General features: G+C 45.9%; 1 protein-coding gene across 2 annotated transcripts in view; it reads right to left on the reverse strand.

The window, feature by feature from the left end:
- UBE2O (ubiquitin conjugating enzyme E2 O) overlaps positions 1–13,034 on the reverse strand; it is a 66,924-nt gene that overhangs the window by 17,119 nt on the left and 36,771 nt on the right. For both annotated transcript variants that reach the window (XM_063351944.1, XM_063351945.1), the window contains exons 3-9: positions 8,762–8,872; positions 7,717–7,814; positions 6,143–6,206; positions 4,284–4,427; positions 3,522–3,631; positions 2,598–2,748; positions 1,286–1,788 (exon numbers count right to left, since the gene is read on the reverse strand). In XM_063351944.1, coding sequence (XP_063208014.1) covers positions 1,286–1,788; positions 2,598–2,748; positions 3,522–3,631; positions 4,284–4,427; positions 6,143–6,206; positions 7,717–7,814; positions 8,762–8,872 — 1,181 coding nt within the window. The remainder of the gene's footprint in view (positions 1–1,285; positions 1,789–2,597; positions 2,749–3,521; positions 3,632–4,283; positions 4,428–6,142; positions 6,207–7,716; positions 7,815–8,761; positions 8,873–13,034) is intronic.

Genomic DNA, 13,034 nt, shown 5'->3' on the forward strand with positions numbered 1-13,034 from the left:
CATCTCTAAAGTGTCCCAACATCTGACACAGCATTTCCTTGTATGGAGCTGCCCAGATCCAGCATGGGAATCTCCCGGTGTGGTCACAGGGATTTCTTCCCACTGCCTGTATGGGCAGAAAGCTACCAGGTTTACCAGCTAAGCTCTCCTGAAAAAAACCTGTAGGAAGGTAGAGGCACTCAGCAAGGGGATGATGAAAAGTGAAAAGTGAAGCGAGAATCGGTTCCCAGGAACTCTACCACACACTCCCGTTTTTTCTTTCACTCGAATACTGCTCTGCTGAGGTTTGTGACCTTCAAATCCAGTTTCTCCAAAACCCACAAGGTCTAAAGGAACAGCTCTCCTTGCACACAGGCAAAGCTAAAATACCTAAAATGTGAGTGAAGTTCATAACATTCTCAAACTACTTGACCCCTTGAATCCTAAGGTCACTTTTCTGTGAGGATTCTCACACATTATCTTGTACTAGCGCGTTTCTGATTTAGGATCTGCATACAACTAAGTAGCCCAGGGAAGCCAGCAAGACAGGCTGGCCAGTTGTCAGATGTGTTTGCATCCCTTGAAAACAGTTTAAACATTCTCAAGTTAGGTAAAAGGTAAAAGCTGCTGAGATCCCGTTTTATCTAGAAATGGGGAGATACATGCAATGCCCCCTCCTGCAAGCTACTGAAATAAATTCCTCCATGGCTCTCAAGGAGTGCACTTTGTTCATTAAAAAAAAAAATCCAAAACAATAAAAAGTATACTGCTGGCAAAAAGTTGCCAATCTCTCTCCAGAGCAGGGTAAGGATGACAGATGACCGCAGCGGTGACCCCCTGCCAGCCCAGACCTCTGTGCTGATCTGGAGACCTCTCTCCGAGGATGAGCTGCCCATTCCTGCTACCATGGTCTGCCTCAGCCTCTCTGCAGAAGCTGCCAATGAGGTAACCAATTAGTGTCATGTTTAAGCTCTACGATCTTTATTCACCTGTCTCTTTCTCTGCGTACAGCGTCTAGCGCAGCACAGATATTCTGCTGATGCCCTGAGGCATAGCTGAAATAGAATAGCATCAGTGTCATGTCACGGGGCCCCAGTTTCATCAGAAGCTGGGCTGAGACCAAGCTGATTTCACACAGGCCACTGCACAGTCATCACAAGATAATCGCTGTTGGTTACTACCAGGCGGTGTCCTAGCACGAGGCACACCATCACCCTCTACCCAAGCTGAGGAGTTGGTTTTACATCTGAGAACTTTGATAAGGGAGATTGGGGCAAGTATACCTGGGTTTGGAAATCCAACTCACCTGTCTCCTGGCTTAAACTCTCGTGAAATCTTGGTCTTCTTTTTCTTGTGCTTCCGCTTCAAGTTTTTGATGGAAAGAGGGATGCTTTTCTTGCGGCCAGTGCCGCTGCCACTCTGGGACGAGGCAGTGGAGCTAGCAGAAGAGGTGACAGAACTAGTGTCATCAGTGTCATCAGCTGCCTCATCGTCAGCATCTTGCTCCATGGACTGAAGCCGGTAGTCAGATGACCCTTCGTCTTTCAGCAAAAAGGGAGGCTGCTGCTGCCGTGCTGCTGCTCCCCCTTTCTCCTTCCCTGTTTCTTCAGGCTGCTCCTCCTTTCTCTCCCCAGGACTTGGTGCACTGTTGGAAGAGTCATCCAGCTCACACTTTGATCCAGGCTTAAGCTCTTCTGATTTTTGGTCAGCAGCTGCAGCAGACTCTTTGTCAGGGGCTTCACTGGTACCCTGAGACTCCGGGGAGCACGACATGATCTTCACTATCTGCTTCTTCAGCAGCCGCCTCACCTAGAGAAAGCAAGCATGGGTCAAGACACGCTCCCGTACACTCAGCAAGCTGCCAGCCAAGCTGGGGAATGGTTAGTTAGCTTTGTACACAGGGGAAAACAGCACCCCATGGGCCTCTGCGCATTCCACCTGCTCCAGAGTATTCTGCAAACCAGCATCTCACCGCTGCTCTATTCACGAGCAGCACTGGACTAGTCCAAGGAAAGTGAGCTTTGCTCCTTAAGGCTATTTTAAGCATGTTCTGAACTTTTTGTTATAGAAGGTCACAAGAGGCTGCAGAAGTTAATCTATATAACAGAGCTATGCAGGGAGGTCACCATCCCCACTGATGATATCCTGTTATTCTAGGAAGACCGCTGCTCTACAGCCAGCATGCAGAAGCCATAGCATGACTCATTTGGCCTAGGAAGCAGAGACTTCTTTCTTGTCTCACTGTAGCAAGGATTTAACTGAACAGTTCGGCTCCATGAGAAACCTGAGGTTATGCTCATGAAAACAACATGTGTCTAACAGCCCCGGCTGTCAGAGCGCACCAGCTCCAATACAGTTTGACCCCCTGCAAGGTGACACCTTTATGTTCGAGGTCCTGTTCACGTTCTCTCATGGTATTAGCTGCACGCTTCACTCAGTGCAGTCAGACTGCTGTACAAGGTTACTTTGCTGCTGGCAACATCAAGCCATTACTCTTTACAACGATCACTTCAGGAGTCGCATTTCAGACCACATGACTACCAGGAAGATTTCTGCCTTAAAAGCCACAGCGATCAGAAACACTTGAAGTCAATGCCTCCCTCAACCCCTCAACTCACCTTTTTGGCAACTGATCCTTCACCCAGGACACAGTTCCTCTCTGGGCATTCACAGGTGATTTTTGCAGGTTCCACTTTGTCCGGGAACACATAGAGGCACCTTTCCCCGAGCTGCCTTTGGGCATGGTCAAAGCACCCCAGACGCTTTACCCTGGTAGAACAGGAGGACAGCCATGAGCAAAGTGCAAACGCAGTAAGAGAACCTAGCAGTGACCAGGGTCTTCATAAGGCTGGCATGACCTCATGCCAATGGCACTTCTTCTGGGGTGGCAGAAGCCGACACCCCACCAAATCTTTTCCAGCCACACAATTCTAAAGTGGGAAATCTCACCAGGGACCGGGTGGGGATACAAAGGGTTTGGGTGGGACATCAGTCACTCCTCTGCCTCTAGCTCCCCCTCCCAGAGACGGCTGCCAGGAGACATTTGAAGTTGGCATTTCTTAAATTTGGTTTTGTTTTTTTTTGTTTTGTTTTGTTTTTTGCTGTCATCCGAGAGCTGCTCTCTTCCAGCTAAAGAACTCCAGGCAGGAACCAGACCGCATTGTGCTATTATTACTCATCTGACTTTTCTTTCAGTTTGGTCCAGCCCATTTTTGCACCTGCAGCCGGCAGAGGGCACCAGATGCTCCCTCCGCACCAGCCTGGGTCCAGAGCAGGACGCCTTCGCTGCCTACTGCACACGCACAGTTAAGAGATGCAGCCTGCTCCAGACACAAGTGGAAGGACAAGGGAAGTGAGCTGTTGCCAGACACCGCTTTCCTCTATGCACTTGTCAACTCAAGCGTCTGCTAAATTAATTTGGAATATACAGGCATGCAAGGCGAAAAACCCACTGGAAACAGCAGCATTGCGTCTGCTCGGTTGGTAGGCATGTCACCCATAGTCTGTGCTGGGAGTAAAAAGGGGTTTTCAACTGATCTCACCTGGACAGTTTCTCCTGGCTGATTACCGAGGGAGGAGGGCTCACACTGTCAGTACCTCCAGGACAGAAGCTTTTAGTGATCCAAGTAACCTTTAGTTCCACCACCTGTACCTACAATGTAAAGAGAGAGTAGGCAATTTAATTTTTCAGAGGCTTTCCTAGACCGGTGTCTAGGATCTGAACATTTACACACAGGAAAGCAGCAAACCTGCTTTTATCATTTAAGATTGCCAAATGCAGTTTCACCACATTCAGGACCACTACAGTGCTCCCATAGCATTGCTCTTGGTAACACCAAGAGCTTCTACAGTTTTTAACTTCAAGAAAGATGACATCTGGGCTTGGGAAGGAAGCTCTAGGATGCACAAATCAGCGGTCCAATGTCACAAAGAGACATGGTAATGGACTTGAAGCTGTTCCCTCTTTCACCAAAGAGTCAGCACCTTTTCTCCCTTTTTGGATAGCGTGCAACATTAAGTTTCAATAGAAGAGGTGCTTCTATTACCCTAACGATCAGCAGTGCTGGCCTCCAAGTCTATTGGCACACCATCACCTTACAGGGTGCTAGCAGGGACCCCTGGGAGGAAAAGCCAAACCACGCTCAAAAGTCCTGTCAGTCCGCAATGAGAACTTTGTCGCTTCAGAACACCACAGCCACCGTGCATTTGCTCTTGGAAGGTTACCATGGCAAGCTGACTCCAAAACGCCAGCCAGGGACTGCTCTGTGAAAAAGGTAGCCGTGTGTCAGCTTGTCAGTCCTTACCTCTTCCACCACCACTCTGAACTTGCTCTTTGTGCTCAGAACAGGCTTCACACCCGAGAGCCACTGCACACTGGAGAAGACTTTAGAAGGCCCGATGAGGACTTGCCCAGGATAAAAGCCGTATGAATCATCAAAGAAGAGACCCTGTGGGGGAAAGGGAGGAGAAAAAGACAGCATAAAGGATTCTTGCTCTTAAGATTTAAGATTCCAGCATTTCTCTTCTCTCATTCATGATCAGTACGATTAACCATACAGGAAAAGTCCACAAGTCACCCATCTCAAAGCTCATTCCTCTCCTGAAGACAGCCCAGCAGTTCCTATAGCAACCCACTGGCACACATGTATGGCAACTACGACTTAGTGGGAGAGAAGCAAAGGTACCTGGAAGAAACAAAAAATGTGGATTTCCACACAAGTGTTCTCAGTAATAAGGTAGCCAAGGTGGGCTGAGTCCAGGGCAAGGACACCCATCTCTTTTCCATGCTCTAATTCAAGCACCTACAGCTTTCAGAGCCAGAGGATTCCTACCTTCACTCCTCTGCTTGTCAAATTAAGCTTCTAAGTATTATTTCTGTCTTAAGTGGATTAGTTAATGACAGTTCTTTGAAAACAAAACAGGACAGTAAACACAACAATTGCTGCCCTAGAGCTCTTTCACACTGATATTTAGAGTGACTTGATGAGTTGAAGATTCAAAGTGTAGGGGCGGACAGAGCAGTTTAAGGTAGATAAAATACTGAGCACAAAACTGTATTGAGTCTTGTAATTTGTCAGAAAGGATAAGAGCAGTGCAACAAGATCTAAGTCAGGTAAGTATCTAACACACAGCAATTCTGAGTACGGGATCAAGAGTAACACTGGAGACAACTCATGTTTCAAACCAAACCACAAGTCCCCAGAGCACTACGTACACTTTAAAGGCAGCCTGACTCAAAACAAGGTATCTCAGAACAGGGCACCAGAAGCTGGATTCTGCTACAGCATCCATTTAGCAAGCAGAAAACACATTGCACAACCAAAGTGGCAGAGACTAAGACACTGGAGAAGAAGAAAACCACAGCAGCACATCCTATTAAACTGATATTCCATTTACTCTTCAAGAAATAGGCAGCAAATTTTAACTGAAGTGCAGTTTTAGATCAAACGGACCTTTGCTTTGAAGGCTGGGAAGGATAAGAGCTGACTGCATCGCTAGTTCCTAAGAATTGCATGCCATTCTCAGTCAACTGCCAATACCGCTGGAGTAACAAGCAAGCTGTCCTCAGCCTTTGAAGGTGAGAAGTTAGATCCCATCATCACACAGGGAACTATGTTTTACCCAAAAGCTAGAAAAACCTTCCCCACCACATGATTTGGAAAATGCCAGTATTGTGGCAGGTCTCCATTCAGAGAACGCGATGGATTACAACTGCAAGAGAAACAGTATTTTACATTGTCTGGAAATGTGCTTGTAGCAGAACACCTTTTAAACAACATGCCCTTTTCCAGAAGGGGAACAATTTTGAAAGCACTAAATGGAATAAGAGCCTTTTCAAGCATGTACGGATATAATGAGCAGAGAGTGAACTTGACATCAGCCATCTGACTGCATGTTATGCAAGTTGTTTGCAAAGAAAGCAGCTGGATATACTAATTGTAATACCTCCTCAAAACCTGCTCATTACTAACATCACCTTTAAGCTATATCCTGTTACACTTACTTCAAGTGAAGATCTAGTGAAGTGTTTTTCAGCTGTGATGCATCGTTTAATTTTTAGGATTAATAAGTGCCCATGGTTTTGCCTTCCCCCTCCCTCCTGCCGAAAAAGCTTACAACGTGAAGTTGATCAAAAAGACCCTCAGGAGAACCAGAAGCTCACCGAGTCACTGACGTGAGGACAAACGTCATACAGCTTGGCTCCATCTTCTGTGCTCATAGAACACCTGGAAAACAGACAAGAGGACACGGTCACATTTCCAGAGCCATCCGTCCCAAAAGCAAACAGCACCAAACTAACTGCCACTGCCTGAGCGGGTCTGTCCACACACCCAGCGGTAGCTCACTGAGCCTTTACAATCCACAGCAAAACTGGTTATAGACAAGCTATAAAAGTGCTGCCTGGTATTTAAAGGTTCCCTTCAGCACGTAAAAAAGAAATAATTAAGTAATCTGCAGGATGCTGGACAAGATTTGTCTGCTGCAAAGTCCCATTTGTTATTCACACTGACACTGGAACCCAACGGCAATTTGGTATACTTGCTTCAGTAAGAGCTTCATTTCCAGAGCGAGTTCTGGTGGGATTTCAAATGATTCATTAGGAAGAGATTTTGAAAACAGTTACCTCATTTTACATAGCTATGCATGAGCTGGTAACAGAAACCAAGGAAGGTTTCGAATTACACCAGTAACTGCAGGCGATAGAGAAATGTAGCTATTTTTTCCTCCCAGTTTTAACATATGCACAAGAGCCTTCCAGCCTGGGTTAACCGGAAGCCAAAACAACCGAAATCTCAGACACATCCGCCAATCATCTGTTCTAGCTCTCACATTACTGACTTCTCTTAGACTCAGAGCTAGCTGCAGGGTTGTGGGTTAGTTTTATTTTTTTTTTTTTAAACATCAGTGTCAACACTCAATTTACAAGACAGATGGGTTATTCCCCAGCTGCCAGGCCCACAAGCCTCTTGGCCCTTTGCTGGTTCCTTCCTTCCTGTGCATCAATAATAAAAGTTTGTTGGACAAGCCAGGCCTCAGTAACAGAGTGAACACGGTGAATTCAGAGGGGTTTAGTTCACAAGTAACTGTCTGACACGCACAAGGAACAGAATTCAGATCCTTCTGCTGGGTTTGCAGAACTACAAAGTAAGTTAACCAGATATTTCTTTCAATATCTCTGGTTAAATCTCTCCAGAGGTACAACTTTGGATTATGTCTTCCTTGAAAAAATACGTTCCTAATATAGTTGCAAATAATGAAAAAGCGAAGCTGTTCAATTTTGGGCTGCTTTGTCGTCTTTGATAACAACCACTAGCCTGCAGGTTTCTTCACTTTCACAGGGCTTTTTTTTTTTTTTTTAAGGTAAGAACCCTCATTCCCTGCATCTCAGTGAAGTTATGCTCTCCTACTGAGAAAAGGTCTGGAATATGCGATCCATCTTTAATGCCATTTTTCCAGGGCAGCTGTGCAGTTTAAAGCCCAGCGTGCTTCAGGTCTGGTGCAATGATCTGCTGAGATTGAAAAAAAAAAACTGTCACCTTTCAGACAACAGCTTTTCCAGAGAGTGACCAATGAATCTCAACGTTTTCAGAGAAAGACGTATTCTTACTCTACATATAAAGTTAACACAAGCAGATAAACTTCTTAGTGCGAATGAGAAGCCCAGCCTGATCCCAGTTCTCTTAAAACAGATCAGGACCATGAAACCCAAGAGGAACAGTCCTCAACAGAAAGTACCTGGCTCCATTGGAGAGCTTGAGGATGACCTGATTCTTCAAATCATAGACCTTGCCCAGCCAGCAGTCATAGGCTATGTAGTCACCATACATGAAAGGCTATGAAGAAAACAGGAAACAAAACCATATAAATATTAACCCTCGTACTCTGAGACATCAAAGAGCTTCTCACACAATGCAGACTAGATAGCAATCTCAAAGGGATTTAGGACAGCAGCTGCAGAAATTCCTGTAAACAGGAATTAAGGCACATTGAAGAGTTTGCTTGACAGTCAGCACATTGCCTGGATTCTCCAGTTAAACAGCTCAGGTTTTCTCTGGGGTGGTTTTCCTTGGATCTTAAAACTTAATTCAAGTGTCCTGTTCTGTTCAAGAGGTGCTCTGCAAAGTAGCAGCATACCCGCATTCAGTTAATATTAACAATTAATTTTTATCACTGAGACTAATTTTCCACCACAGAGAAGCTTGTATCCCACCACTTTCCACAGGCCATTTCTTGAGAAAGCTTGTGACACTCTTGGCTCTTCACTCTGTAATAGTCTTCTCCTCAGAGAAAAAAGAATGATGAAATCCCATCCTGCCCAGTCTCTGGAAATCACCCACCCACTCAAGAGGGAGAACCAGGTATGCTTCAGACTGTTCCAGCTCAACAGAAAGATGCTCAGCTCAACTCATTTTAATAGCCTGTTTAAGCAATACCAATATTGCAGCTCTCAAGCTCTGTGCCACTGCCACAGGGCTGTCCCAATCAGGTTGTCACACCAGCCCATCTCAATGCAGAAATTCTCACACAATTTAATGTCAACCTGGCCCCTCCAAGTCAATTTGGTCTCAGCAATGTGATCAGAAACACAGAACAGATGGGGAGATGAGGCGATACTGCATCATCTCATTCCAGGGAGGATGCTTGCAGTAAGTTTAAAATAAACCGCAGATGCATCTCGTACAATGTGGATGCTTCCCTTGCATGTGTTACTTGAAACACAGCAGCATCCCCTCAAACCACCGAGCCCTGGCTCCCATGTGTATTTTGGCTGTGTTCTTACCCAGATATGTTGCAGGTCTTTGCTGTTGACAGGGTAGAGGATGCAGTTGGTTCCTACCAGCTTCACAGCGCACTCTATGTTGACATCAATTACAGTTCCACACTGGCTGTCCTGAAAATGCAAAAGAGGAAAAAGGGTTTATCACCTGGGAAAGGCCCTACATACACACACACGTGCTCTGTGTACAGATCAAAAGTGCAGAGACAAGTAAACTTTCAGGACTAAACCCCCTCTTACCCTCCAGGTCCTCATTCTGAAGGGGCATTTCACATGACCCTAAGACAACTCAGAAGGCGAGATCACTATTAAAGACCTGCAATCCTTTCTTCCCAGTTAAAGTTTTAATGGCTGCTAAAGCAGCAGCCCAGACACTCCTGCATCTGGTCAGATAAGACCACACTACATCAGGTGATTAGTATTTACTTGCTTTAAAATCTGTGTGGCTCCTTGGTCTATTCAACTGAGCAGATCTCTGCAACTCCACAGGACCATCCTGCAGGTACTGCCCTGAGTCAGCAGAAAGGGGTAGATCATCAACCCCAGAACAAAAGAAAAATTCTTTAAAGCTATCTGTGACTTCTCATGTAAAGCTTGATTTTGCAGGACATTATAGATGTTCTTCATTTGCTGCCATACTAAAAAAAAAAAATCTGGCACCTTTAGTCAGATTTCAAGGTTTCAAGCCAGATAATTTGCAGTTGGTCCAATTACGAGATGGTTGTCATTACCTCCCTCACTTTTTAAGCAAAGTTTTATTCTTTTTTGTCCCCAAGAAAATAACGCATGCTGTCAAGAGCCTTCTGGGGATAGTTTGGCAGGGAGCACACAATATGCACGTTGCTCACACATATGGTGGAGGCCTGCAAGGAAGGGCTGCTAACCCAAACACTGTCAAACATGGCAGCTGCCCTGGCCTCCTGACAGCTGGGACAATCGATACTTTTATTTATTAAAGACCACAAGTCCATTATAAAAGTTGACTGAGGGCCAGCATGACAAATGCCCTGGTATCAGCAGCTTCTGAAGCTGTCCTTATCTCAAACATCAAGGTCTCTGCTCCAACAGGACTTGAGCGTAACGCTCGAAGGGCATATACCCTGTGAGAAGTGGATTTGTTTGCTCAGTCCACTTATAAACATGCTGTTCTTTTGACCACATTAAATATTTATTCAAGGCTTTCACTCAGAGCCCTGGGCAGGGAGTTCAGGAGTTCAGTGGTGCTCAACTCATCCAGTCTCATCTTGGGGACTGGTAGCAGAGCAAAGACACCCTACAGACACCCACAGTCCAGGATAATTCCTGGGCAGACTGCTCAGCCCATTTGGCAGAGCTTGCCTTCCACCTGCCTCCTGCAAATAGTCTTCCTCACATCACACAAACCCTGTGCTCCTCAGCCCCCAAGGAGGTGGCGATGAGGAGAGTGGGTCCTGCCACTCCAGCATGGCCAGGAAGACTGGGAGAGCCAGGCTGGCAGAGCCCAAGGCAATAGGGGCTCACTCCCTCCAGCGGTTCCACATCACTCCCATTTCTTTCTAGAAAGGCTGGGAAGCAACAGGAGCCTTTCCCAGCTACAGCTCCATCACGACAGACAGCAGCTAAGCCCAACGTAGCTCCCAGCCTGCACAGGCTGCCAAGAAAGAGCCCAGCAGAGCTGTACCATAACTCACCTGAAAAGGGTTTGCCAGAACTATGCTGGATCACCGGATTCACAACAGCTGCTGCCAGCACAATTCAAGCTGTCAGATGAGCAAGGCTTGCTCAGAAATGGCACCTGCTCAACAAACCCACAGCTTCTGCAGGCTACAGCACAGCCACCTACCTTGCTTTTCCTCCAGATTAAGCTAAATTAAGTATGCCCAGTCCATCCTCTGCCCATGCTTTGCAGTTCAGGCCCTGTGTTTTAGATTGCTTAGTCAACAGAACAAAAAAAAAACACCTCAAGAAGCAAATTCCTTGCCCTACACTGAGCATTTCAGAATTAATTGTTCCTTTATCAATAGCCAACATGACAGCAGCTCTGAGACATGATACAATCCAACACCTGTGGCTTCTGTGGATCATCTTGTCTCTGGGCCTAAACCCCCTCTTTTATTGATGGTGAAAGAATAACAGGTAACAAACCCAGGACTGCAACAACTGACATAACACCAACACCCTCTTGCCCATTCTCCAGGTGACAGTTTCCCCATGGAGAAGGTGCCTTCACCACCCTACAAGCTTGTCTCCCATCCAGCACAGTAGGGTGCCATGGGCAAGAGCACCAGGTTTGATTCTCCTTCCAACTGCAGAACGCGTGAGTGAGCACAGAGTGCCATTATATTTAAGAAAGCAAAGATCAACGTTGTGAGCAGCCCCAGAAGCTACAGGGTTGTTGAGTCACAGCTCTCCTCCCTCACCTGCCACAGAACCTTGTTTATTATGAGTTTATTTATCTCGCTGTCACATGAAACATTAGCTGGCAACAGGGGAGGCAGATTTGCAGGCTGAGGGGTTCTGCTGAATCACTCCATGGGATTTGCTCAGTAATGCAGTCCCGCAGCGAGAAGCCGCCAACTTGCCTCTTCGTCTTCCAGGGCAGGTCGACAGCCGGAGCACGGCTCCGCACCAGCCTGCTCGAATACAGCCATCCCGGCCTGTTCACTAGATGTCCCCATTAAAGGAGGAGCCAAATGAAATGAGCTGACATTTCACAGTTCTGTTACAAAAAAAAAAAATCAATTTCCATCAACCCCAACAGCAGAACTGGAAACGGGAGGTGACTGATCTTCATTAGAAGAGTTACTGGGTTCAAACCCCACTCACACCAGAATTAAGCGCACTCCCTAGACTTTCTTCCTGCTGCTTCTGGCACCCTGACAGCATGTGCCACACTAGAGATACTGAATGTTTAAGCAGTAAATGGATGGAGAAGTGGCTCTTTTCCTTCCCCAGAGACAAAGCTTTAAGGCGGACCAGCAAACTCCCACCTGAGGGAACGGCAGCTCAGCAAGCATTGGCTTCACTTCCATATCTTCTGCCTCCCATCCCTCTACTCTTTCCCTCAATGCTCTCTTTTCTAATAAGGGGATCTTTACAGCACCCCCCTCTTACTCCTTTATTTAGAAGGGACAACATAGCCCAGTGCCCTTTGAAGCAACAAAATCCAGGTGCCGGAGATTACAGACCTACTTCTAATCTTTCCCCCAAATGAGCATGTCACCTGGGAAAATGAACTCTGCCACTCTCACCACTTCTCATCCAGCTGGAATAGACTTACAGGCCCAACTGCATTCAGAGAAAATGATCTCATTTTATGCATTACCCCCTGAAGCAGTCTTTCCCCACACTCGGTGCTTGATGAGAAGCACATGAATTTGAGTCAGCTCTCTTCTCTTGAGGAACAGAGGATTTCGAGTCCTTCCCGCTCAAGGTTAAAAGTGAGCCCTAAGAGAGTGTGGTGAATACAGAATAAGTTCCACATTGTGCATTTGCCAGGCCAACTGGTGCAGGGCAACCATCCCACATCCTGAATTTGGCAAGCTGACACTTGCAGATTTTCTATTCTAAATGCTCTTGCAATTTTTGGAATATATCTGATTAGCAAGCGAAGGTGTGCTTTGGGATAGAAGCGGTTTATTCTTTCATTTACCACTGACATTCAAAACATACTTGAGGGTAAGGTGAAGTATATAAGTCATCTTCAGATTTGCTATGCTTTTGAATAGAGGGAAGAAATTGAGTTATACCCTCACCAAAAAATCAATTCAAAAAAAAGAAGTTACCAGCCACTAGTACAAATGGTCAAGCAAAAGCCAGTGTTTAAACATGCAAACAGATAATAAACAAGGAAGCAAACCAACTGCTGGGTAATATATCTACTGACACACGTGCAGCAAGCCAGAGAAGCCAATTTCTGCTCAGAAGAGTATGGAAATTGCAAACAAAAGCAGCACATCCATGCTTGCCAAGAGGAGAACACCTTGCTGTCCTGAAAACTAAAAATGACTTTAAGAAGCACTGGAGAACAAACGGTTGAGAGGCAGGACTCAAAGCATCCCTCTGAACAAGGAGGATACACCAGAGTCCGACTGTGCCAGGTACAATGGCGTGAACAGCTGATAATTCAATTTGCTAGCTGTTCTTTGTTTTGGATTGAAAGACTTTTGTAGAACTGCAGTTTTAGTAAGATATGTTGACTCCAGATTTCCAATCCAAACAACAAGTACATTTCTTATGGAAATATTTTGTTTCAGCATTTTTCAAATTACCCTTCAAGTTTTTCCTCCCTTTTTCC

This window comes from Chroicocephalus ridibundus, chromosome 14, assembly GCF_963924245.1.
Source record: "Chroicocephalus ridibundus chromosome 14, bChrRid1.1, whole genome shotgun sequence".
Taxonomy (NCBI): domain Eukaryota; kingdom Metazoa; phylum Chordata; class Aves; order Charadriiformes; family Laridae; genus Chroicocephalus; species Chroicocephalus ridibundus.